This window comes from Anabas testudineus, chromosome 13, assembly GCF_900324465.2.
Source record: "Anabas testudineus chromosome 13, fAnaTes1.2, whole genome shotgun sequence".
NCBI classification, from domain to species: domain Eukaryota; kingdom Metazoa; phylum Chordata; class Actinopteri; order Anabantiformes; family Anabantidae; genus Anabas; species Anabas testudineus.
In genome coordinates, this window is record NC_046622.1 from 20326054 (window position 1) to 20353237 (window position 27184).

At 40.8% G+C, this 27184-nt stretch overlaps 2 protein-coding genes across 2 annotated transcripts; both read right to left on the minus strand.

The window, feature by feature from the left end:
- Positions 1–5080: 5080 nt before the first annotated feature.
- Positions 5081–9159, minus strand: LOC113166443 (extracellular calcium-sensing receptor-like). Its single transcript, XM_026366581.1, has 8 exons — positions 9038–9159; positions 8340–8634; positions 7953–8242; positions 7342–7637; positions 6604–6809; positions 6273–6494; positions 6060–6183; positions 5081–5979 (listed from the first exon to the last, which is right to left on the minus strand). Exons 1-8 carry the CDS (start codon positions 9142–9144, stop codon positions 5081–5083), a joined length of 2439 nt encoding a protein of 812 aa, XP_026222366.1. The 5' UTR covers positions 9145–9159.
- Positions 9160–13096: 3937 nt separating this feature from the next.
- LOC113165072 lies at positions 13097–26981 on the minus strand. The gene is made up of 16 exons (XM_026364520.1): positions 26462–26981; positions 25764–26058; positions 25388–25677; positions 24773–25072; positions 24375–24615; positions 24043–24264; positions 23817–23940; positions 22839–23736; positions 17087–17317; positions 16391–16685; positions 16015–16304; positions 15400–15699; positions 14624–14864; positions 14293–14514; positions 14090–14213; positions 13097–14001 (listed from the first exon to the last, which is right to left on the minus strand). The coding sequence occupies exons 1-16, from the start codon at positions 26770–26772 to the stop codon at positions 13097–13099; spliced, it is 5289 nt and encodes a 1762-aa protein (XP_026220305.1). The 5' UTR covers positions 26773–26981.
- Positions 26982–27184: the final 203 nt, after the last annotated feature.

The window sequence follows — 27184 nt, forward strand, 5'->3', positions numbered from 1 at the left end:
CTCGCTGAAAACAATACCAGAGTAAGCACCTGCTTGTGTTTGTGATGTGTTTAATGCCGCTTTTTTGACCAGACGAAGACAATGTGTGATGTTGATGCAACAATCAACCTGGACCTGTTGACTTGGTGTGTCGTTGCATCTACAGTAGGGGCACTGTAGGGTTGATCCAGATATGTTTTTTTTATATATGTGTTTTTGTGTTCATGTGTGTCCCTGGCCACTTAATAGCTGATAACTGATGATAGCTGGGGGCATTACTGGGCAGAGTTTGGTAGTTATGGCAGACTCTCCTCTCCTTGTCTCTAGGTTACAATTGCTCAAGCTTTGTCTTCTTTACCTTTATGAGGAACCTATCTTAAACTGAAGGTGTTACAATTCCCCCCTTCTGCCCCTGTCAGGTTGTTCTGTTTTGTTTTTGTTCTGTGTCTCACCCTCCTGCCACACACCCATATATGGACTTCCTCCACTTTCCACCCTCCACTCCACACACCGGACTAATTACTGACTCAAGTCACCTGTGCATCACTCTGTTTTAAAAGCACCCCTCAGTCCTCAGTTCGGTGCTGGTTTGTCACACATTGCCTTCACCCTGAATTCATTCATGCTGCACACTACTCCTCCACATCTCTGGTCGGTCTGTTTGTTCGTTCGTTTGTTTGTCCGTAAGGCACCTGTCTGTTTTTGGTTTGTCTGTTTTGATTTGTTGGGTCTGCTTATGCAGCATTTTTTTGTTGTTACTTTGTCCTGTTAGTTTTGTATGTTTGTTTCCGTCTATCCTGCCTACTGCAGCGATTTTGGTTTGTTACTTTGTACATCTGCTTTGTTCGTTAGTTTGGTCCACATTAGTGTGTAGTTTCAGTTGTTACTTTGTATGTTGGGTTATGGTTTTGTTTGTATGTTGTTACAGCGTTTTTGGGTCTCTTTAATTTGATACTTTGTTGGTTTGTGTAGTTTCCTGTGTCCCCTGCCCTTCTTTTGTTAATAAATGTATCTTTTTGTTCTTACTTGTTGGTCCCGTTAGTCTGTTCGTAACAGAACAAACCAGCCACTATTGCAACCATGGAACCACCACGTTCCACCACTGGTAGCTTCTCCCTTCCGTCTTGCCCCAGTTTTGTGCGCTATGGGGGCCTGGCGGATATTCTGGAGGAGGAGTATTTGGACCTGTATTGCAGTGCAGAGCATGTGGTCGGTTGGCTACACTCGGGTGTGGACCCCGAGTGTTTCGAGGCGCTGTACAGGGCAGCAATCGGAACCTTTGTGAAGAAGGGATACATGATGACGTATCCAGAGTTCCAGTGTCTTAAAGACACTGTGATGTCTGCTCTGAATTCCTTCAAGCAGGGGTTTCGTTTGACTGCCCTGCCTAGCCAGCACCATTTGCTCTCCTCCTCCAGTACTCCCCGGTCCCCAGCGTTTGTTAGTCCTGCAGCTAGTGCTGCTTTTGTTAGTTCTGCAGCTAGTGCTGCTTTTGTTAGTCCTGCAGCCGGAGCTGCTTTTGTTGGTCCTGCAGCCGGAGCTGCTTTTGTTGGTCCTGCAGCCGGAGCTGCTTTTGTTGGTCCTGCAGCCGGAGCTGCTTTTGTTGGTCCTGCAGCCGGAGCTGCTTTTGTTGGTCCTGCAGCCGGAGCTGAGCTGCTTTTGTTGGTCCTGCAGCCGGAGCTGCTTTTGTTGGTCCTGCAGCCGGAGCTGCTTTTGTTGGTCCTGCAGCCGGAGCTGCTTTTGTTAGTCCTGCAGCCGGAGCTGCTTTTGTTGGTTCTGCAGCTGATGCTGCTTTAGTTGGTTCTGCAGCTGATGCTGCTTTAGTTGGTTCTGCAGCTGATGCTGCTTTAGTTGGTTCTGCAGCTGATGCTGCTTTAGTTGGTTCTGCAGCTAATGCTGCTTTAGTTAGTCGTGCAGCCGAATCTGTTCTTGTTAGTCCCGCAGCCCCTGCTGCTTTTGTTAGTCCCGCAGCCCCTGCTGCTTTTGTTAGTCCCGCAGCCCCTGCTGCTTTTGTTAGTCCCGCAGCCCCTGCTGCTTTTGTTAGTCCCGCAGCCCCTGCTGCTTTTGTTAGTCCCGCAGCCCCTGCTGCTTTTGTTGGTTCTGCAGCTACTGCTGCTCTTGTTGGTCTCGCAGCCCCCGATGCTGCTTTAGTTGGTTCTGCAGCTACTGCTGCTCTTAGTCCCGCAGCTCCCGCTGCTCTTGTTAGTCCAGCAGCCGATGCCGTTTTTGTTAGTCCAGCAGCCGATGCCGCTTTTGTTAGTCCCGCAGCTCCCGCTGCTTTTGTTGGTCCTGCAGCCCAGGCTGCTTTGGTCTCGGCTCCTGTTCCTGTCACGGATCCGGCCCCTGTTCCTGTCACGGATCCGGCTCCGGTTCCTGTCACGGATCCGGCTCCGGTTCCTGTCACGGATCCGGCTCCTGTTCCTGTCACGGATCCGGCTCCTGTTCCTGTCACGGATCCGGCTCCTGTTCCTGTCACGGATCCGGCTCCTGTTCCTGTCACGGATCCGGCTCCTGTTCCTGTCACGGATCCGGCTCCTGTTCCTGTCACGGATCCGGCTCCTGTTCCTGTCACGGATCCGGCTCCTGTTCCTGTCACGGATCCGGCTCCTGTTCCTGTCACGGATCCGGCTTCTGTTCCTGGTCCTTCAGCTGTCGCCGCAGTTGCAGCCACCTTGATTGCTGCAGTCACCGCTGCTCTGGTGCCAGCTGCTGCTCCGGTCCCTGCAGCCGCCAGGTTCCCAGGCGGGTCGACGCAGAGGTCGCCGTCATCGCCGTCTCGTCAGTCTTCGGACGGGTCGACGCAGAGGCCGTCGCCGCCGTCTCTTGACTTCGAACTTTGTTTGTCACCCCAGGAGATGTGGTGGGATGACAATGAGGACACCACCACCCTGCTCCTGTCTCCTTGGGGGGCCCCTGAGAACTGTGCTCCTGTCCTGGCCCCTCAGCTCCAGCTGGCTCAAAGTTCGTCGCCGCCGGGCAGTCCGCCCGGGGCTCTCCAGCCTTGTTCGTCGCCGCCGGGCAGTCCGCCCGGGGCTCTCCAGCCTTGTTCGTCGCCGCCGGGCAGTCCGCCCGGGGCTCTCCAGCCTTGTTCGTCGCCGCCGGGCAGTCCGCCTGGGAGTCCTCAGCCGTCTTGCTGTTCCCCGGCTCACTGCTCGCCATCCGGCAGTCCGCCTGCGGGTCTCCTGCCCCGTGGGTCGTATCCTGGCCCCCGGCCTCGGGGTCCTCGGCCTGCTCTCCGGCTGGCTTTCCGGTCCCCGGTTCTCCAGCCGGCTCAAGGGTCTCGGGCTCTGTCTTCTGGTTCGCCGCCTCCCGGCCGTCCGCCCGAGGCTCTGTCTTCTGGTTCGTCGCCTCCCGGCTGTCCGCCCGAGGCTCTGTCTTCTGGTTCGCCGCCTCCCGGCCGTCCGCCCGAGGCTCTGTCTTCTGGTCCGCCGCCTCCCGGCCGTCCGCCCGAGACTCTGTCTTCTGGTTCGCCGCCTCCCGGCCGTCCGCCCGAGACTCTGTCTTCTGGTTCGCCGCCTCCCGGCCGTCCGCCCGAGACTCTGTCTTCTGGTTCGCCGCCTCCCGGCCGTCCGCCGGAGGCACTCCTGGTCCGTTTGCCGCCTCCTGGCCGTCCGCCGGAGGCACTCCTGGTCCGTTTGCCGCCTCCTGGCCGTCCGCCGGAGGCACTCCTGGTCCGTTTGCCGCCTCCTGGCCGTCCGCCGGAGGCACTCCTGGTCCGTTTGCCGCCTCCTGGCCGTCCGCCGGAGGCACTCCTGGTCCGTTTGCCGCCTCCTGGCCGTCCGCCGGAGGCACTCCTGGTCTGCTGCGCCCGGTCCCTCCACCGGGCCTCCCTCCGCCCGCCCGGTCTGGTGTTTCGGGCCCTCCTCCGGGCCTCCCTCCCCCCGCCCGTCCTGGTTTGTTTGGGGCTGTCTGGGATCCGCCCCTTGCCGGGGGGGTTCTGTTACAATTCCCCCCTTCTGCCCCTGTCAGGTTGTTCTGTTTTGTTTTTGTTCTGTGTCTCACCCTCCTGCCACACACCCATATATGGACTTCCTCCACTTTCCACTGAACTCCCCGGACTAATTACTGACTCAAGTCACCTGTGCATCACTCTGTTTTAAAAGCACCCCTCAGTCCTCAGTTCGGTGCTGGTTTGTCACACATTGCCTTCACCCTGAATTCATTCATGCTGCACACTACTCCTCCACATCTCTGGTCGGTCTGTTCGTTCGTTTGTTTGTCCGTAAGGCACCTGTCTGTTTTTGGTTTGTCTGTTTTGATTTGTTGGGTCTGCTTATGCAGCATTTTTTTGTTGTTACTTTGTCCTGTTAGTTTTGTATGTTTGTTTCCGTCTATCCTGCCTACTGCAGCGATTTTGGTTTGTTACTTTGTACATCTGCTTTGTTCGTTAGTTTGGTCCACATTAGTGTGTAGTTTCAGTTGTTACTTTGTATGTTGGGTTATGGTTTTGTTTGTATGTTGTTACAGCGTTTTTGGGTCTTGATACTTTGTTGGTTTGTGTAGTTTCCTGTGTCCCCTGCCCTTCTTTTGTTAATAAATGTATCTTTTTGTTCTTGTTGGTCCCGTTAGTCTGTTCGTAACAGAAGGAGGCAATAGTGCTCCTGAAATCTACAAAATCCAAGATAGCACCTGCAGGCCACTTCCTCATCTCCTTCTCTACACTATGGTGGAAACTGTCAGTGCTCTTAGAGTTGTGCCCTGGCTCAAAGTACTATAGTGTTACATTCTTAGGTTCTGTGGTTCTGTGTTGCTTACTAAAATGAAAAAGGTTGTGAGAAGACGCTACGTATTAGACTTCTTATTTTGTGCAATACAACTGTCTATCCACTAAACTGCATGCTTGATGTCCTGCTCTTGCTAAAGTGGGCAGACATACATTAGCATTCACAGAAACAGTGGAAATTATGATTAATTTGAAAATACTGATTTTGTCTTCAATGTTGAGACAAAACTCACATATTGGTAAAGACATTTTACTTTATTTACTTTTTCAGCATGATTGAAAAGTATTGGGCAAGCAATAATTCACAAAATAACATTGAATTAATGATATAACAATGCCACAATTTACTTTTCTTGATTACATTCACAGATCCTTAGACTAATTCTTGTTCATTAAGTGTTTCTTTGTGTTCTTCTCTGGATTAAACAATATGATAAAACACTTTGGAGCAAATATACACAGCATTAGTCCAAAACTAGAGGCTAGAATAGCAAATATCTCCACAGCCACAGTAAATTTCCCAGGAGAGCTGACATAAGCTGGAATAAAAGTGATCCAGACTGCACAGAAGATCAACATGCTGAAGGTGATCAGTTTAGCTTCATTAAAATTATCAGGTAGTTTCCGAGCTAGGACAGCTAACACAAAGCAGAAGACAGCCAGTAGTCCTATGTACCCCAATACTGTCCAGAATGCAACAGATGAACCTAATGCACACTCCAGGATGATTTTCTCTTTGTATGTAGTTAGGTTTTTCATTGGAAAAGGAGGACTAAGAACCAACCAAACAGTACATATTAAAACCTGAACAAATGTAAAAGACACTACAGTCATTCTCTGCTGTGGAGGACCAAACCATTTCATGACATTACTGCCTGGAAGTGTAGCTTTGAAGGCCATTAACACAACTATAGTTTTCCCAAGAACACAAGAGATACAGAGGACAAAGGTGATCCCAAACGCTGTGTGACGCAGCATACAGGACCACTCCGAGGGTGCTCCAATGAACGTTAATGAACATAAGAAACACAGAGTCAAAGAGAAGAGCAGCAGGAAGCTCAGCTCAGAGTTGTTGGCCCTGACAATCGGGGATGTTCTGTGCCGGAAGAATACAGTCGCTGTTATAACAGCCAGACAGGCACCACCGATGGAGAATGTAGCCAGGATGATTCCTAGGACCTCACTGAAGGAAAGAAACTCTACAGGCTTTGGGAAACAGGTGTCTCTCTCTGTGTTAGGCCAGAACTCTTTTGGGCAGGGGAAACAGTTTGGTGAATCTGGAAAGATAAATAATAATAATAAATATTTTTTACATGTTAATTGTCACAGATTTAAACTACAAAGCACCTTATTTTACCTTTAGCATTACTGATCTCTCCCTCAGGACATGGTATACAGTCATAACAGCAGATGGGTTTTCCTTTCTGCAGCACTTTATGAGTTCCTGGAGGACAGCTGTCAGAGCACACTGATACAGGCACCTGCCACATACAATAATTGCAGTTCACGTTACACAAATGTGATCTTTTCCTACACATCCGATTGATTATGATCATTTGTTGCTCCTCACTTGTGTCCTGCCCTCCACCCAGGTTAAGTTCTTGTAGATATGGAACTCTTGACCCACTGGCAGTGATGCATCATAGTACCCTACTGTCACCAACTCAATGCTGCCACTGCTGCTTTTCTGCCAGTTAACCAGCTCATACATGGCCACAGGATCCCCGTTAGCATCAAATGACACATGATAACCATTTTGGGTAAAATTTACTTTCTTCAGTTCAGTAAGAATCTGTGAGGATAAAGGGAAGTAATAGTAAAGGTAATGCAAACGTAAAAGATTATTTATTTTCATATGTATAGTTTAAACTATGGCATTTTTATTTATTTGTTCAACTGACCTGTTTGGAGTCTATTCTGCTGAGTTTGTCACACTGAGTTGTAGAATTTGTCTCCTGACACACAGCATTGTGAATGGCATGAGCTATTGCATAAACAGCTTTGTACACCATGTTAGTGATGCGGAGCTCAGATGTGTCAGTGTAAGGCGTCTGGAGGTTTTTTATGTCTTCACTCCCATCACACATAGTCTTGTCTGTGGCAGCACCTGAAATATACGGTTGAAAAAAAATCAATAAAAACCTGCTGTTCTATACTTACTTCATGTAATAGTTGTTTTTTCACTTCATTTTCAATACTAAATGCATTTTCTATAAACTCCTGTACATATATTCCTTTTTTTTGTAAAAAAACTGGTTATATTACATTACTTACATATACATCACACAATCAGTCACAATTATAAAAGAAAAAATAACTTCAAATGATTTACCATGTTAATACAAATGAATGGTCTGAAATAACTTAGTTTATAATAATTTGCATGTAGAAATATCCTGTCTGTCCTAGGTTAAGTGAATGCATTTTTGATCATTAGCTTGTTGGCATCTGACTATAAGCTTTACTTATAATTTTTTTTTATTTTTATTTTTTAATTTTTTAGGGTTGACCACAGAGGGTTCCACAAATAGGCAATCATCAACAAAAAAACTAAATAAGTCAAAAGAATTAAAAATAAAAACAGTAGAAAACTGCAAAGACAAAATTGTGAATATCAAACAAAAGCACAGGTTTCTCACTTTTTTCCAGGGTGCAATTAAATGCCTCCTCCCAGAACTCACTAAGAATTGGGGAGGCTGCCACTTTAGTGGGAGAGAGATCCAGCAGGAAGTCTCTCAGACCTGGGATGACAGATCGTGGAATACCAAATCCAGTGGCTCCAGCACAGAAAGTGAACTTCAGCATGTCTGGGTGAGTCATCCAAGCCTCACTGCCTATCCACTGACGAGGTGGAGAAGGTTCACGAGACAGCTCCTCCATCAGTAACCTCATCTCTCCTAAGCCTAAAAATGCCACAAGAACTGTAGCTGTTGACCTGGAGACATTAAACAGATTTAGGTTTGAAACGTACAGTATACACAGATATGTTAACCACTTTAGCTTGATGTTGTGTATGTATACAATTATGGGAGCAATACAAAAGGAAAAAAGGACTTTACAATGTTGCACCTAAATAATAACATAAGCATTTACTAATCCTCCCTTTAATAAATTTTCCTCAAGACTTTGATATTTGTTTTAGTGTCAGTACAGGCATAAGTACAATGAGATTGAATGACCCATGATTGATTGAACTGGAGACGGTTGCTGTCAGCATGAGAAACACAAATACAATGAGTAAAAAAGATACCTGCGAATAACATCAGCCACTCTCTGGATCCTGCTACGTGGGTGGGTACGAGAGAAAGATTCAGAGTATTCAACACAGATCCCCTGTTTTTGTGCTGCATTCAGGAAAGTTGCCATGCCATTATTTCCATAGTCTGAATCTGAGCGGACAGCACCTATCCATGTCCAACCAAATTGTTTCACCAGCTTGGCCAGAGCTTCAGCCTGAAACTGGTCACTGGGAATTGTTCTGAAGAATGTTGGATACTGCTTCTTATTAGACAAGCATGCACAAGTGGCAAAATGGCTCACCTAAAGGAAATCAACCCAATATATTCCTTTAACAGCACACATAAAATAAGCATGGCTATAATCAAAACACAGTTTACTGAAAATTTAACATATTTACTTGAGGAACATTAAAGGGTCCGATGACACGTGACATGCTGATGGATGGTGTCGATGAAGACTCACCAACAATAGCCATCACCATACCAGACTGTGAACAATTGTCACAAGTGTAAACAACATGATCCAGGCCATTTGTAAGCTGGAATGCCACTTTAACAGCCATAGGAACTGAGGCACATGAGTCATGGATCTGATAACCGAGTCGGATGCCAGGAAGCAGCTTGGTGCTGTTGTTAATCTCCTCAATGGCAAAGATCATTGCACTTGAGAAGTGCAGTTCACGGGGTTCAATTCTAGACACAGTCAGTGTTGAGATGTACAAATAGTTATATCACAATTTAAAAATAAAAAACACGCTGTAGGAGAATTATAATGTCCAACGAACATGATAACTGCACTGCATCTATCAGCTAAATATATATGAAGTAACTGTTTAACCACCAGATGTCAATTCAACAATAGAGCTATAGTTTTAAGTAAAAAAACACTAAAAGTTATACATTGTTTTACAGTTATATCATTTTTGTGAATGTATTGCATGCCACTGACTGGGATCCTAACATACATACAACAAATATTTTAAGGTTCTCAATGTTACACAAACACTTTGCAACATTTTAATCATATCATAATAAATAGGTTTTTCTCAACAAACTCCAGCATACTTATTATTCTTTACTTCTCCTTTTTACTAACCTCCCTGTGCATGTTAGTTGCCCAGGCATGGTGGTGTAGTTATGCTTCACTGCCTGCATGTTGTAGTGAATGGAGAAAACTCCACCAATAACATAATCACCATCCATTGAAAACACAGGTAGATGAGTGGTACCCTGCAGCTTACATAAAACAGATGAGACCTTAATACTTTCCACAGCACTAGCTTTAGCATCTGTGCAGCCAGACATTTGTTTAAGATCATCCCCTGGACCATTCAAAGCAAGAGTAGGATTCAGATCATACAAACTAAGAGCTAATCTCAGACTAATAAAGACAGCTAACATCTCCATCCCTGAAGTGTGTGCATATGCGCATATGTGTGTTTTTTTCTAGCTTTATATAACTTATTAGGCAGCAGCTTCCCTCCCCTATGTCATCTTCCCTTATACCAGAGAGGAGAGAACCTGATCTAATGGCTTTGGTTTAATTTGAAGTCAGAGAGGAGAGATTTGATGTGAGAGAGCAAGAATAAGATTGTACTAGAGCTTTGCTCTGATGAGGAATGGATAGTTAAGCTTATCTTAAGAAAACCAGTCGCTTATAAAATGTTTGCTTTTAAATGAACTTGATTCATATGTATATATTCAGTAATTTCTTGTGTTGTTTCATCGCAGAGTTGTTTATAAATCATTTTCTTGTGCACCTGGTGGGAATAGGATTTGGAATTATATACAGTTAATCTAGAAAGTATTCACAGTCCTTAACTTTTTCCATATTTTGTTATGTTACATCCTTATTGCAAAATGGTTAAAATTCCTAATTTTCCTCGACATTCTACAAAAAATACACCATAACGTCAAAGTGAAAGAAATCTGTTTGAAATCTTTGTAAATGCATTAAAAATAAATGAAAAAAATCATATGTAAATAAGTATTTGCAGACTTTGCTTAATACTTTGTTGAAGCAACTTTAGCACCAGTTTAAGTCTTTTTGAGTATGATGCTACAAGCTCAGTACACCTATTTTTGAGCACTTTCACCTCATCAGGTTGGATGGGAAGTGTCGTCGCACAGTCATTTTCAGATTTCTTCAGACATGTTCAGTCGGGTTTAAGTTTGGGCTCTGGCTGGACCACTCAGGGACATTCAGAGTTGTCCTGTAGCCACCACTTTGTTATCTTGGTTGTGTCCTCAGGGTCGTTGTCCTGTTGAAAGATGAACCGTCACCTCAGTCTGAGGTTCAGAGAGCTCTGGAACAGGTTTACCTCCATAATGACTAGTCTTCCAGTTACTGCCTCTAGAAGACAACCCCACACCATGATGCTGCCACCACCATGCTTCACTATAGGGATGGTATTGGGGAGGTGGTGAGTGGTGCCTGGTTTCATCCAGACATGATGGTGGACATTCAGGCCAAAGAGTTCAATCTTTGTTTTATACTCCTATATACTAATTATACAGTGGCAAGAAAAAGCATGTGAACCATTTGGAATTTTGTGGTTGCATTCATTTGTTTTAAAACATGATCTGGTTTTCATGTAAGTCAAGAGTATTAACACATATAATAATGTGCCTAAAATAAAACAATTCAGATCAGTTCATCTATTTTTTGCCAACAACCATAAAAACCTCACAATGCCCCTGTATACTGTACTCCTTGCTACACCAGAATAGAGGCAAACATGAGGCTATCTGTCAGCCAGCTAAAGCTTTGGACAATATTTCAAAGCACACTGGTAAATCTACTTCAGAATGGATGAAAAAAAAAAAAACAAAAACAAAAAACAAAACAACAATTTGGAATTTTTTAAACCTTAACCCTATTGATAGACTGTGGCAGGACCAGAGGCTATGCATAAATGAATACCCATCAACCTTAATAAAATTAAGCGATCAAAAACAAGTGTGGCACGGTGGAGTAATGGTTAGCACTGCCCCCTCACAATAAGAACTGAGCAGCACCAAGAATCCCAGGGTGCTGCAATCTGCAAGATTTCTGTGTGGAGTTAAAATTTTCTCCCCATATCTGCATCCAAATACATGCATGTTACTCTAAGTTGCCCATAGGTATGATAGTAAGTGTGAAAGGTCTCTTTATGTCTGCCCTGGGTGTATCCTGTCTCTTGCTAGATGACAGCTAGCTTGGGCCCAGGCACTCCCGCGACCCTTGAGTGGACAAGCGGTTAAGAACTGGATGTAATGAAGTATTGGCCAAAATCCCTCCACAACAAAGTGAGAGGGCTTCATTTTTATTGAATGCCATAGTGGAAAAGTTGTTGTTTGTCTGAGAGACCCACTATCAGCCCTGACTGGCAATCAGAATTCTTACTTGTAAACCTTTGCAAAACAATCCTTGAAAGAATGTCCCTCCTTGACTCTGACCTTCTTGTCATCCTTTAGGTGTCCACCAATGCTAGTAGCCCCAGGGCATCTACCCTATGTTTCCTGCTCAATGACTTTCCTGTCTCCATTTGTCTCTCTGTTTTCTGTCTGATTTCAACCTAACACAGTCCATCAAGCTGATGGAGCTATGTTGACTAAAGGAGCAGAAAAAGATTGTCTCATCTAGTCACACCTTATGTACAATACATATGGTGGACTACATCAAGCACACCTGGGCTCTTCAGCAAACTGACCAGCTTTTTGATTGCTTTAGGCCTGGCAACTTTGGCTGGACCATGGCAGACTGTCCCACTAGACGGTGCATGTAATCCAGAATGTGTACAGCGTATATATGTAAATGCAATGTTAGTAGTATGCCTATCCCCTTGGGGACAGTTCATTAACACCTAAGCCAGGCAAGCGACCTTTTCACTTCTCTGTCATTTCTCCCTTCAGTCTAGTGCCTGCCAGGTTGACAATAAAGAGATGGTAAAAAGCTAATTCAACTGGGTGGATAGATATGATCTTCACTAGAGACCCATAATTAGAATTCAACTGGATGATTCAAAGAAAACAATTATGCATGCAGCAGCTTTTTCTGAATATTGAGATAAAACATTGTTGTTGTTGTTTTGTTTCTTTTTCTATTTGTTTTACATTTTTGGTATAAATTTTTACTTTACAACTATCATTGCATTTGACATTTTACCAAAGAAATATGTAAAATAAAATAACTTGAAAGAAAGAACTGAAAATTACCAATATCTTGGATCCACCATATTTTGTCCAAATGACAAATAGACATTCCCTGAAGTGGTTCCCATTCTTAAAAACTAAGGACTAAATTAATGTATTTGTTTATTTTTAATAAGGTAAGCTAACACTCTGTGTTTCAGTGTGAGACCTTCCTAATCAATTTAAGTGATACTGACCTAAATGAAGTCTAATATAGTAGTATAATACATATGTATATACATATATATTGAATTATATACTTGACAAAACATAAAACGCTAAGTTTTTGTTTGTTTCTTAAATGGAAAATTGTGTCTGTAGGTGTGCCAGGGACATCGAGACACAATGAAGTCACAGCAACAAGGTGGAAAATACAGCACAAAGTTTGGTTAAGAAAACATTAAAATTAAGCATTCTGCATTGTTTATTTGAGATTTAGTCCAGGTGGCTAGCAAGATAGACATTTGCAGAACCCAAATGAGCATTTATTAAACAAATAATATTTTGGGTATTTAATTTTAATTGTAAAATAGAATTTTGATATTATGATACAAAACTAGATATATTATTCATAAAACAATGTTTACTTTATGAAGTTTTTTCAAATCACATACTTCTGTGTTTTACACTCTGCGTTTTGAGTTATCTATTCCACTTGACCAGAAAGGGACCATTGTGCACAGAGACCAAGTAGATAACATTTCCTGGAATGCTAGTTTTAAACTCTTCATCTCATTGAACTGCTTTCAAATTTAATCAAACTGCAACAAGAATAAGTTTTCTTAACTTGTAGGACAAAAAGCTTGGGTACGCTTTATTTAACAATTTTAAGATTAAATAAGCATTCTAAAGAAAAAATGAAATGCTAAGGTCAAAAATTTTAATAATTTCAGTGATAGAATGGAGACCTAAACTTTTTACATGTTAAATATGCACATACGCTTTTCATTGTATGATGGTATCTAAACTATTTCCACTGAACCTATGATTTGTATTTGGTCACTACATGTTTCTTTGTGTTCTTCTCTGGCTTAAACAATATGATAAAACACTTTGGAGCAAATATACACAGTATTAGTCCAAAACTGGAGGCTAGAAGAGCAAATATCTCCACAGCCACAGTAAATTTCCCAGGAGAGCTGACATAAGCTGGAATAAAAGTGATCCAGACTGCACAGAAGATCAACATGCTGAAGGTGATAAGTTTGGCTTCATTAAAATTATCAGGTAGTTTCCGAGCTAGGACAGCTAACACAAAACAGAAGAAAGCCAGTAGTCCTATATACCCCAACACTGTCCAGAATGCAACAGATGAACCTAATGCACACTCCAAGATGATTTTCTCTTTGTATGTAGTTAGGTTTTTCATTGGAAAAGGAGGACTAAGAACCAACCAAACAGTACATATTAAAACCTGAACAAATGTAAAAGACACTACAGTCATTCTCTGCTGTGGAGGACCAAACCATTTCATGACATTACTACCTGGAAGTGTAGCTTTGAAGGCCATTAACACAACTATAGTTTTCCCCAGAACACAAGAGATACAGAGGACAAAGGTGATCCCAAAGGCTGTGTGACGCAGCATACAGGACCACTCAGAGGGTGCTCCAATGAACGTTAATGAACATAAGAAACACAGAGTCAAAGAGAAGAGCAGCAGGAAGCTCAGCTCAGAGTTGTTGGCCCTGACAATCGGGGATGTTCTGTGCCGGAAGAATACAGTCGCTGTTATAACAGCCAGACAGGCACCACCGATGGAGAATGTAGCCAGGATGATTCCTAGGACCTCACTGAAGGAAAGAAACTCTACAGGCTTTGGGAAACAGGTGTTTCTGTCTGTGTTAGGCCAGAACTCTTTTGGGCAGGGGAAACAGTCAGTGGAATCTGAAATTTTTTTAAAATAAAAAAAAAAAAATTAATTTACAAAAACAATTATATATTTGATGGTAGATATGCATGAGAAAACTTTTACCTGTAGCATTGCTGATCTCTCCCTCAGGACATGGTATACAGTCATAACAGCAGATGGGTTTTCCTTTCTGCAGCACTTTATGAGTTCCTGGAGAACAGTTGTCAGAGCACACTGATACAGGAACCTGAAAACATACAGTATATAGCGAAACTCACCACTTTGTTCTATAGCTGTTATGATTATGATCATTTGTTGCTCCTCACTTGTGTCCTGCCCTCCATCCAGGTTAAGTTCTTGTAGATATGGAACTCTTGACCCACTGGCAGTGATGCATCATAGTACCCTACTGTCACCATCTCAAGGCTGCCACTGCTACTTTTCTGCCAGTTAACCAGCTCATACATGGCCACAGGATCCCCGTTATCATCAAATGACACATGATAACCATTTTGGGAAAAATTGACTTTCTTCAGCTCAGTAAGAATCTGTGAGGATAAAGGGAAGTAATAGTAAAGGTAATGCAAACGTAAAGGATTATTTATTTTCATATGTATAGTTTAAACTATGGCATTTTTATTTATTTGTTCAACTGACCTGTTTGGAGTCTATTCTGGTGAGTTTGTCACACTGAGTTGTAGAATTTGTTTTCTGACACACAGCATTATGAATGGCATGAGCTATTGCATAAACAGCTTTGTACACCATGTTAGTGATACGGAGCTCAGATGTGTCAGTGTAAGGCGTCTGGAGGTTTTGTATGTCTTCACTCCCATCACACATAGTCTTGTCTGTGGCAGAACCTAAAATATACGGATTAAAAAAGATTGTTAGTTGGCTCAATGATATGGTAGTTAAAAAATAGTCAATAAATTACTGCTGTTCTATACTTACTTCATGTAATAGTTGTTTTTCATTTCATTTTCAATATTAAATGCATTTTCTATAAACTCCTGTACATATATTCATTTTGTTTTTGTAAAAAAATGTTATATTACATTACTTACATATACATCACACAATCAGTCACAATTATAAAAGAAAAAATAACTTCAAATGATTTACCATGTTTAATACAAATGAATGGTCTGAAATAACTTAGTTTATAATCATTTGAATGTAGAAATATCCTGTCTGTCCTTGGTTAATGAATGCATTTTTGATCATTAACTTGTTGGCATCTGACTATAAGCTTTACTTATAAGCTTTTTTTTATTTTTATTTTTTTTATTTTTTAGGGTTGACCACGGAGGGTTCCACAAATAGGCAATCATCAACAAAAAAACTAAATAAGTCAAAAAAAAAAAAAAAAAAAAAAACAGTAGAAAACTGCAAAGACAAAATTGTGAATATCAAACAAAAGCACAGGTTACTCACTTTTTTCCAGGGTGCAATTAAATGCATCCTCCCAGAACTCAGTAAGAATTGGGGAGGCTGCCACTTTAGTGGGAGAGAGATCCAGCAGGAAGTCTCTCAGACCTGGGATGACAGATCGTGGAATACCAAATCCAATGGCTCCAGCACAGAAAGTGAACTTCAGCATGTCTGGGTGAGTCATCCAAGCCTCACTGCCTATCCACTGACGAGGTGGAGAAGGTTCACGAGACAGCTCCTCCATCAGTAACCTCATCTCTCCTAAGCCTAAAAATGCCACAAGAACTGTAGCTGTTGACCTGGAGACATTAAACAGATTTAGGTTTGAAACGTACAGTATACACAGATATGATAACCACTTTAGCTTGATGTTGTGTATGTATACAATTATGGGAGCAATACAAAAGGAAAAAAGGACTTTACAATGTTGCACCTAAATAATAACACAAGCATTTACTAATCCTCCCTTTAATAAATTTTCCTCAAGACTTTGACATTTGTTTTAGTGTCAGTACAGGCATAAGTACAATGAGATTGAATGACCCATGATTGATTGAACTGGAGACGGTTGCTGTCAGCATGAGAAACACAAATACAATGAGTATAAAAGATACCTGCGGATAACATCAGCCACTCTCTGGATCCTGCTACGTGGGTGGGTACGAGAGAAAGATTCAGAGTATTCAACACAGATCCCCTGTTTTAGTGCTGCTTTCAGGAAAGTTGCCATGCCATTATTTCCATAGTCTGAATCTGAGCGGACAGCACCTATCCATGTCCAACCAAATTGTTTCACCAGCTTGGCCAGTGCGTCAGCCTGAAAATGGTCACTGGGAATTGTTCTTAAGAAACTGGGATACTGCTGCTTATTGGACAAGCATGCACAAGTGGCAAAGTGGCTCACCTAAAGGAAAATAACACAATAAACTTATTTATTGGGCACAATCAGGAAACACATATTTAAACCACATTTTACCAAAACATATTTACTTGAGGTACATTAAAGGACCCAATGACACGAGACATGCTGATGGATGGTGTGGACCCAGATGCACCAACAATTGCCATCACCATACCAGACTGTGAGCAATTGTCACAAGTGTAAAAAACATGATCCAGGCCATTTGTAAGCTGGAATGCCACTTTCACAGCCATAGGAACTGAGGCACATGAGTCATGGATCTGATAACCGAGTCGGATGCCAGGAAGCAGCTTGGTGCTGTTGTTAATTTCCTCAATGGCAAATATCATTGCACTTGAGAAGTGCAGTTCACGTGGTTCAATTCTAGACACAGTCAGTGTTGAGATGTACAAATAGTTATATCACAATTAAAAAATAAAAAACACGCTGTAGGAGAATTATAATGTCCAACGAACATGGTAACTGCACTGCATCTATCAGCTAAATATATATGAAGTAACTGTTTAACCACCAGATGTCAATTCAACAATAGAGCTATAGTTTTAAGTAAAATAACACTAAAAGTTATACATTGTTTTACAGTTAGATAATTTTTGTGAATGTATTGCATGCCACTGACTGGGATCCTAACATACATACAACAAATCTTTTAAGGTTCTCAATGTTAAACACACTTTGCAACATTTTAATCATATGATAATAAATAATTTTTTTCCCACAAACTCCAGCATACTTATTATTCTTTACTTCTGCTTTTTACTAACCTCCCTGTGCATGTTAGTTCCCCAGGCATGGTGGTGTAGTTATGCTCCACCGCCTTCATGTTGTAGTGAATGGAGAAAACTCCACCAATAACATAATCACCATCCATTGAAAACACAGGCAGATGAGTGGTACCCTGCAGCTTACATAAAACAGATGAGACCTTAATACTTTCCACAGCACTAGCTTTAGCATATGTGCAGCCAGACATTTGTTTCAGATCATCCCCCGAACTATTCAAAGCAAGAGTAGGATTCAGATCATACAAACTAAGAGCTAATCTCAGACTAATAAAGACAGCTAACATCTCCATCCCTGAAGTGTGTGCATATGCGCATATATGTGTTTTTTTCTAGCTTTATATAACTTATTAGGCAGCAGCTTCCCTCCCCTATGTCATCTTCCATTACACCAGAGAGGAGAGAACCTGATCTATATATATACAGTGAGGGAAAAAATTATTTGAACCCCAGCTGATTTTGTAAGTTTGCCCACTAACAAAGAAATGATCAGGCTATAATTTCAATGGTAGGTTTATTTGAACAGTGAGACACAACAATGACAAAAAAAATCCAGAAAAATGCGTTTCAAAAAGAGTTATAAATTAATTTGCATTTCCATGAAGGAAATAAGTATTTGATCCCCTATCCGTCAGCAAGATCTCTAGCTCCCACGTGGATCTTATACAGGTAACGAGCTGACATTGGCAGCCCTCTCAGCTCGTAACCTGTATAAAAGAGACCTGTCCACAGAAGCAATCAATCAATCCAGATTCCAAACTCTTCACCATGGCCAAGACCAAAGAGCTTTCCAAGGATGTCAGGGACAAGATTGTGGACCTACACAAGGCTGGAATGGGCTACAAGACCATCGCCAAGCAGCTGGGTGAGAAGTTGACAACAGTTGGTGCAATTATTCGCAAATGGAAGAAACATAAATTAACTGCCAATCTCCCTTGGTCTGGAGCTCCATGCAAGATCTCACCTCGTGGAGTTTCAATGATAATGAGAACGGTGAGGAATCAGCCAAGAACCACTCGGGAGGAACTTGTCAATGATCTCAAGGCAGCTGGGACCATAGTCACCAAAAAAACAGTTGGTAACACACTACGCCGTGAAGGACTGAAATCCTGCTGTGCCCGCAAGGTCCCCCTGCTCAAGAAAGCCCATCTACAGGCCCGTTTGAAGTTTGCCACTGAACATCTGACTGATTCAGAGGAAGACTGGGTGAAAGTGTTGTGGTCAGATGGGACCAAAATCGAGCTCTTTGGCATCAACTCAACTCGCTGTGTTTGGAGGAGGAGGAAGGCTGCCTATGACTCCAAAAACACCATCCCCACTGTCAAATATGGAGGTGGAAACATTATGCTTTGGGGGTGTTTTTCTGCCAAGGGGACAGGACAATTGCACCGCATCAAAGGGAGGATGGATGGGGCCATGTACCGTCAAATGTTGGGTGAGAACCTCCTTCCCTCAGTCAGGGCATTGAAAAGGGTCGTGGTTGGGTACTCCAGCATGACAATGATCCAAAACACACGGCTAAGGCAACAAATCACTGGCTCAAGAAGAAGCATATTAAGGTCATGGAGTGGCCTAGTCAGTCTCCAGACCTTAATCCCATAGAAAATCTGTGGAGGGAGCTGAAGGTTCGAGTTGCCAAACATTGGAGAGGATCTGCAAAGAGGAGTGGGCCAAAATCCCCCCTGAGATGTGTGCAAACCTTGTGGCCAACTACAAGAAACGGCTGACCTCTGTGATTGCCAACAAAGGTTTTGCCACCAAGTACTAAAGCACGTTTTTCGAAGGGATCAAATACTTCTTTCCTTCGTGGAAATGCAAATTAATTTATAACTCTTTTTGAAACGCATTTTTCTGGATTTTTTTTGTCATTGTTGTGTCTCACTGTTCAAATACACCTACCATTGATACACATACCAAAATCAGCTGGGGTTCAAATAATTTTTTCCCTCACTGTATATGTTTTATATATATATATATATATATATATATATATATATATATATATATATATATATATATATATATATATATATATATATATATATATATATATATATATATATATATAAACTATTTGGAATTTTGTGGTTGCATTCATTTGTCATAAAACATGATCTGGTTTTTATCTAAGTCAAGAGTATTAACACATATAATAATGTGCCTAAAATAAAATAATTCTGATCAGTTCATGTATTTTTTGACAACAACCATAAAAACCTCACAATGCCCCTGTATACTATACTCCTTGCTATACCAGAATAGAGCAAACATGACAGAATGTCAGAATGTGGCAGGACCAGAGGCTTTTCATAAATTAATGCCCATCAACCTTAACAAAATTAAGTGATATTGTAAAGAACAAGTGTGGCACAGTGGAGTAGTAAGTTAGCAGTGGATAGACATTTGTAGAACCCAGATGAACATTTATTAAACTAATAATATTTTGGGTTTTTTAATTTTAACTGTAAAATACAATTTTGATATTATGGTACAAAACTAGATAGATTACTCATAAAACAATATTTACTTTATGAAGCTTTTTAAATCACATACTTCTGTGTGTTTTAAACTCTTCATTTTGAGTTGTCTATTCTACTTGACCAGAAAGGGACCATTGTGCGCAGGGACCAAGTAGATAACATTTCCTGGAATGCTATTTTTGAACTCTTCCTCTCATTGAACTGCTTTCAAATTTAATCAAACTGCAACAAGAATAAGTTGTAGGACAAAAAGCTTGGGTATGCTTTATTTAACAATTTTAAGATTAAATAAGCATTCTAAAGAAGCTAAAAGCTTTTCATTGTATGATGGTATCTAACCTATTTCCAATGAAGCTAAGATTTGTATTTGGTCACTACATGTATTAGTCCAAATCTGGAGGCCAGAATGGCAAATATCTCCACAGCCACAGTAAATTTCCCAGGAGAGCTGACATAAGCTGGAATAAAAGTGATCCAGACTGCACAGAAGATCAACATGCTGAAGGTGATCAGTTTAGCTTCATTAAAATTATCAGGTAGTTTCCGAGCTAGGACAGCTAACACAAAGCAAAACACACAGCTAATAGGCCTATGTATCCAAGCACAGTCCAGAATGCCACAGATGAACCTAATGCACATTCCAGGATTATTTTCTTTTTGTATGTAGTTCATGGACACCATAGCTGCAGACAAACACTGTATACCTGAGAAAAAAACTAAATTCAACAACACAACTATATTTTTAGTTAAGAAACACAGAAAGTGCATATTCTTTCCTATAATCACACTCAAGCAAGTCAGCAAGTCAAGCAAGTACTGATTTGGCTTGTTTGATACAAATAGAAAATATATTTTTAGATTCAAATACTACATAAACATTGTAAAAAGGTTATATTCATATCATTCAAATTAAGTTTTTCGTTCCCACACAATCCAACTTTTTTTTTTTTATCCCCCTGTTCTTCTTACTAACCTCCCTGTACACACTACAGGTTCAGGCATGGTGGTGTAGTTAGGCTTCACTGCTTGCAAGTTGTAATGTATAGAGAAAACTCTACCAACAATGTAGTCACCACCCATAGTCCTACCCTATTGGGTCAGACGGTTTTTACACAAAGCCATGACAAAACCAGTTTAAAATAACGGTAATAAGACATAATTTTTCTTACGCTAGTGTTTTGTTTTAATTTTAAGCAGTGGTGATATTCTCATGAGCACATGCTATATAATCACACTTTACATTTAGTTATTTGGCAGACGCCTTTATCCAGGCAACTTACAAGTGAGGTACAAAGCATGTAAATATCTAAGACAAGGAGACAAACTTTACAGTAAAGTGCTGCTTCACTTCTGAAAAAAGGTGTAGTAAACACTATTGAGGGGCCTGTTAACTATAATGGTCAGCGTAAGTGTACCAAATGTTATGAATGAGTAAAACACAGTGAGACTTTCTTTTCGTGGTAAGGACAGTTTCAGGCTAGTTTTGCGTTGATATTGTTGATGTATTTTTTCTCTGCTTTTACAACCCTGTCATGGAGGCAGCAGGTAGTAGCTCAGACAATCCCAGTTTACCTTCACTGCAAATAAGGTTTACCAATGTCTGTGCTGCAGCCAAGTCCAATGATGAAACAACTGATACACCATTTATTGCTTTTATTGACCATATGTCTGTTGAAGTACTCCACTATAACAGTAGCCACCAGGAGAATGAAAGAAAGCCGCATTTTTGATATGTGCAGTGTTGTCATGTCATGTTGATATGTGTATAAAGTCAATATGCTTCTATTTTAATCAATCTACCTGTCAACATTTCCCCTTTGCATGTCACACAGAAAAAACAACATCTAAATATTTGTATGCCTTAGCATAAGATAATATTATCAAATATTAAAATTATTTGGTCAATGTGCATACAACTATCCATAGAAAGTAAGTATTTCTACAGAAAGTAGCAAAATATATCAAGTAAACATAGCTCACACAATCTAGCTTCCAATATGCTATTACTATGGTATGCTCATAGAATGATGGTTTACAAGATGTAAACAAGTTTTGTTTTTGTTTTTGTTTTGTTTGTTTTTTTAGTTTTTTGCTGCACTTTCAAATTGAAACAGGTAAAAACAAAAGTATCTTATGGTAATCTAGTTTTTTAGCCAAGCTTTCACAATCATTGTTGGGTACTGAAGCAATTTGCATTCTGTATAAGCCAATAATTTGGGTAATTCTTAAGGCTTGAATGTGATAAAAAAAAAAAAGAATGTTTTTTCAGACAATGCATACTGACCAATTTTAATAGGACAGAATGGGCACCATATTCCAATTTGGCATCTAGTTCCTTTAATACATCCATTTTTTTACTCGCTGAAAACAACACCAGAGTAAGCACCTGCTTGTGTTTGTGATGTGTTTAATGCCGCACTTTTGACCAGACGAAGACAATGTGTGATGTTGATGCAACAATCAACCTGGACCTGTTGACTTGGTGTGTCGTTGCATCTACAGTAGGGGCACTGTAGGGTTGATCCAGATATGTTTTTTTTATATATGTGTTTTTGTGTTCATTTGTGTCCCTGGCCACTTAATAGCTGATAACTGATGATAGCTGGGGGCATTACTGGGCAGAGTTTGGTAGTTATGGCAGACTCTCCTTGTCTCCAGGTTACAGTTGCTCAAGGTTTGTCTTCTTTACCTTTATGAGGAACTCCAGTTGTATAAATATCTCTTCAAGAACTTAACCACAGTAACCTATCTTAAACTGAAGGAGGCAATGGTGCTCCTGAAATTTGTAAAATCCAAGATAGCACCTGCAGGCCACTTCCTCATCTCCTTCTCTACACTATGGTGGAAACTGTCAGTGCTCTTAGAGTTGTGCCTTGGCTCAAAGTACTGTGGTTCTGTGTTGTTTATTATAATGAAAAACGTTGTGAGAAGACGCTACGTATTAGACTTCTTATTTTGTGCAATACAACTGTCTATCCACTAAACTGCATACTTGATGTCCTGCTCTTGCTAAAGTGTGCAGACATACATTAGCATTCACAGAAACAGTGGTCATTATGATTAATTTGAAAATACTGATTTTGTCTTCAATGTTGAGACAAAACTCACATATTGGTAAAGACATTTTACTTTATTTACTTTTTCAGCCTAATGGAAAAGTATTTGGTAAGCAATAATTCACAAAATAACATTGAATTAATGATATAACAATGCCACAATTTACTTTTCTTGACTACATTCAAAGATCCTTAAGCTAATTCTTGTTCATTAAGTGTTTTTTTGTGTTCTTCTCTGGTTTAAACAATATGATAAAACACTTTGGAGCAAATATACACAGCATTAGTCCAAAACTAGAGGCTAGAATAGCAAATATCTCCACAGCCACAGTAAATTTCCCAGGAGAGCTGACATAAGCTGGAATAAAAGTGATCCAGACTGCACAGAAGATCAACATGCTGAAGGTGATCAGTTTGGCTTCATTAAAATTATCAGGTAGTTTCCGAGCTAGGACAGCTAACACAAAACAGAAGACAGCCAGTAGTCCTATATACCCCAACACTGTCCAGAATGCAACAGATGAACCTAATGCACACTCCAGGATGATTTTCTCTTTGTATGTTGTTAGGTTTTTCATTGGAAAAGGAGGACTAAGAACCAACCAAACAGTACATATTAAAACTTGTATGAATGTAAAAGACACTACAGTCATTCTCTGCTGTGGAGGACCAAACCATTTCATGACATTACTACCTGGAAGTGTAGCTTTGAAGGCCATTAACACCACTATAGTTTTCCCAAGAACACAAGAGATACAGAGGACAAAGGTGATCCCAAACGCTGTGTGACGCAGCATACAGGACCACTCCGAGGGTGCTCCAATGAACGTTAATGAACATAAGAAACACAGAGTCAAAGAGAAGAGCAGCAGGAAGCTCAGCTCAGAGTTGTTGGCCCTGACAATCGGGGATGTTCTGTGCCAGAAGAATACAGTCGCTGTTGTAACAGCCAGACAGGCACCACCGATGGAGAATGTAGCCAGGATGATTCCTAGGACCTCACTGAAGGAAAGAAACTCTACAGGCTTTGGGAAACAGGTGTCTCTCTCTGTGTTAGGCCAGAACTCTTTAAGGCAAGGGAAACAGTTTGGTGAATCTGGAAAGATAAATAATAATAATTAATATTTTTTACATCTTAAATGTCACAGATTTGAACTACAAAGCACCTTATTTTACCTGTAACATTGCTGATCTCTCCCTCAGGACATGGTAGACAGTCATAACAGCAGATGGGTTTTCCTTTCTGCAGCACTTTATGAGTTCCTGGAGGACAGCTGTCAGAGCACACTGATACAGGAACCTGAAAACATAGAGTATATACAGACAAAGTCAGACAGATATTGTAAGACTCTTTGGTACATGGTTGTCATGATTATGTTTATATTAAATTGTTGCTCCTCACTTGTGTCCTGCCCTCCATCCAGGTTAAGTTCTTGTAGATATGAAACTCTTGGCCCACTGGCAGTGATGCATCATAGTACCCTACTGTCACCATCTCAAGGCTGCCACTGCTACTTTTCTGCCAGTTAACCAGCTCATACATGGCCACAGGATCCCCGTTAGCATCAAATGACACATGGTAACCATTTTGGGAAAAGTTTACTTTCTGCAGCTCAGTAAGAATCTGTGAAGACATAGGGAAGTAATAGTAAAGGTAATGCAAACGTAAAAGATTATTTATTTTCATATGTATAGTTTAAAATATGGCAATTTTATTTATTTGTTTCAACTGACCTGTTTGGAGTCTTTTCTGGTGAGTTTGTCACACTGAGTTGTAGAATTTTTCTCCTGACACACAGCATTATGAATGGCATGAGCTATTGCATAAACAGCTTTGTACACCATGTTAGTGACACGAAGCTCAGATGTGTCAGAGTACGGACTCTGCAGGTTTTGTATGTCTTCACTCCCATCACACATAGTCTTGTCTGTGGCAGCACCTAAAAAATAAACATTAAAAAAGATTGTTAGGTGGCTCAATGATGCAGTAGTTGAAAAATAATCCATAAAAACCTGCTGTTCTATACTTACTTCATGTAATAGTTGTTTTTCATTTCAAAAAAAAGAAAAAAAAAAAACAGTAGAAAACTGCAAAGACAAAATTGTGAATATCAAACAAAAGCACAGGTTACTCACTTTTTTCCAGGCTGCAATTAAATGCCTCCTCCCAGAACTCACTAAGAATTGGGGAGGCTGCCACTTTAGTGGGAGAGAGATCCAGCAGGAAGTCTCTCAGACCTGGGATGACAGATCGTGGAATACCAAATCCAATGGCTCCAGCACAGAAAGTGAACTTCAGCATGTCTCGGTGAGTCATCCAAGCCTCACTGCCTATCCACTGACGAGGTGGAGAAGGCTCACGAGACAGCTCCTCCATCAGTAAACTCATTTCTCCTAAGCCTAAAAATGCTACAAGAACTGTAGCTGTTGACCTGGAGACATTAAACAGATTTAGGTTTGAAACGTACAGTATACACAGATATGTTAACCACTTTAGCTTGATGTTGTGTATGTATACAATTATGGGAGCAATACAAAAGGAAAAAAGGACTTTACAATGTTGCACCTAAATAATAACATAAGCATTTACTAATCCTCCCTTTAATAAATTTTCCTCAAGACTTTGACATTTGTTTTAGTGTCAGTACAGGCATAAGTACAATGAGATTGAATGACCCATGATTGATTGAACTGGAGACGGTTGCTGTCAGCATGAGAAACACAAATACAATGAGTAAAAAAGATACCTGCGAATAACATCAGCCACTCTCTGGATCCTGCTACGTGGGTGGGTACGAGAGAAAGATTCAGAGTATTCAACACAGATCCCCTGTTTTTGTGCTGCATTCAGGAAAGTTGCCATGCCATTATTTCCATAGTCTGAATCTGAGCGGACAGCACCTATCCATGTCCAACCAAATTGTTTCACCAGCTTGGCCAGTGCGTCAGCCTGAAAATGGTCACTGGGAATTGTTCTGAAGAAACTGGGATACTGCTGCTTATTGGACAAGCATGCACAAGTGGCAAAGTGGCTCACCTAAAGGAAAATAACACAATAAACTTATTTATTGGGCACAATCAGGAAACACATATTTAAATCACATTTTACCAAAACATATTTACTTGAGGTACATTAAAGGACCCGATGACACGAGAAATGCTGATGGATGGTGTGGACCCAGATGCACCAACAATAGCCATCACCATACCAGACTGTGAACAATTGTCACAAGTGTAAACAACATGATCCAGGCCATTTGTAAGCTGGAATGCCACTTTAACAGCCATAGGAACTGAGGCACATGCGTCATGGATCTGATAACCGAGTCGGATGCCAGGAAGCAGCTTGGTGCTGTTGTTAATCTCCTCAATGGCAAAGATCATTGCACTTGAGAAGTGCAGTTCAAGTGGTTCAATTCTAGACACAGTCAGTGTTGAGATGTACAAATAGTTATATCACAATTAAAAAATAAAAAACACGATGTAGGAGAATTATAATGTCCAACGAACATGATAACTGCACTGCATCTATCAGCTAAATATATATGAAGTAACTGTTTAACCATCAGATGTCAATTCAACAATAGAGCTATAGTTTTAATTAAAAAAACACTAAAAGTTATTATGTTTTTTACAGTTAGATAAATTTTGTGAATGTATTGCATGCCACTGACTGGGATCCTAACATACATACAACAAATCTTTTAAGGTTCTCAATGTTACACAAACACTTTGCAACATTTTAATCATATCATAATAAATAGGTTTTATCCCACAAACTCCAGCATACTTATTATTCTTTACTTCTCCTTTTTACTAACCTCCCTGTGCATGTTAGTTCCCCAGGCATGGTGGTGTAGTTATGCTCCACCGCCTTCATGTTGTAGTGCATGGAGAAAACTCCACCAATAACATAATCACCATCCATTGAAAACACAGGTAGATGAGTGGTACCCTGCAGCTTACATAAAACAGATGAGACCTTAATACTTTCCACAGCACTAACTTTAGCATCTGTGCAGCCAGACATTTGTTTCAGATCATCCCCCGAACTATTCAAAGCAAGAGTAGGATTCAGATCATACAAACCAAGAGCTAATCTCAGACTAATAAAGACAGCTAACATCTTCATCCCTGAAGTATGTGCATATGCGCATATGTGTGTTTTTTTCTAGGTTTATATAACTTATTAGGCAGCAGCTTCCCTCCCCTATGTCATCTTCCCTTACACCAGAGAGGAGAGAACCTGATCTAATGGCTTTGGTTTAATTTGAAGTCAGAGAGGAGAGATTTGATGTGAGAGAGCAAGAATAAGATTGTACTAGAGCTTTGCTCTGATGGGGAATGTTTAGTTAAGCTTATCTTAAGAAAACCAGTCGCTTTTAAAATGTTTGCTTTTAAATGAACTTGATTCATATGTATATATTCAGTAATTTCTTGTGTTGTTTCATCGCAGAGTTGTTTATAAATCATTTTCTTGTGCACCTGGTGGGAATAGGATTTGGAATTATATACAGTTAATCTAGAAAGTATTCACAGTCCTT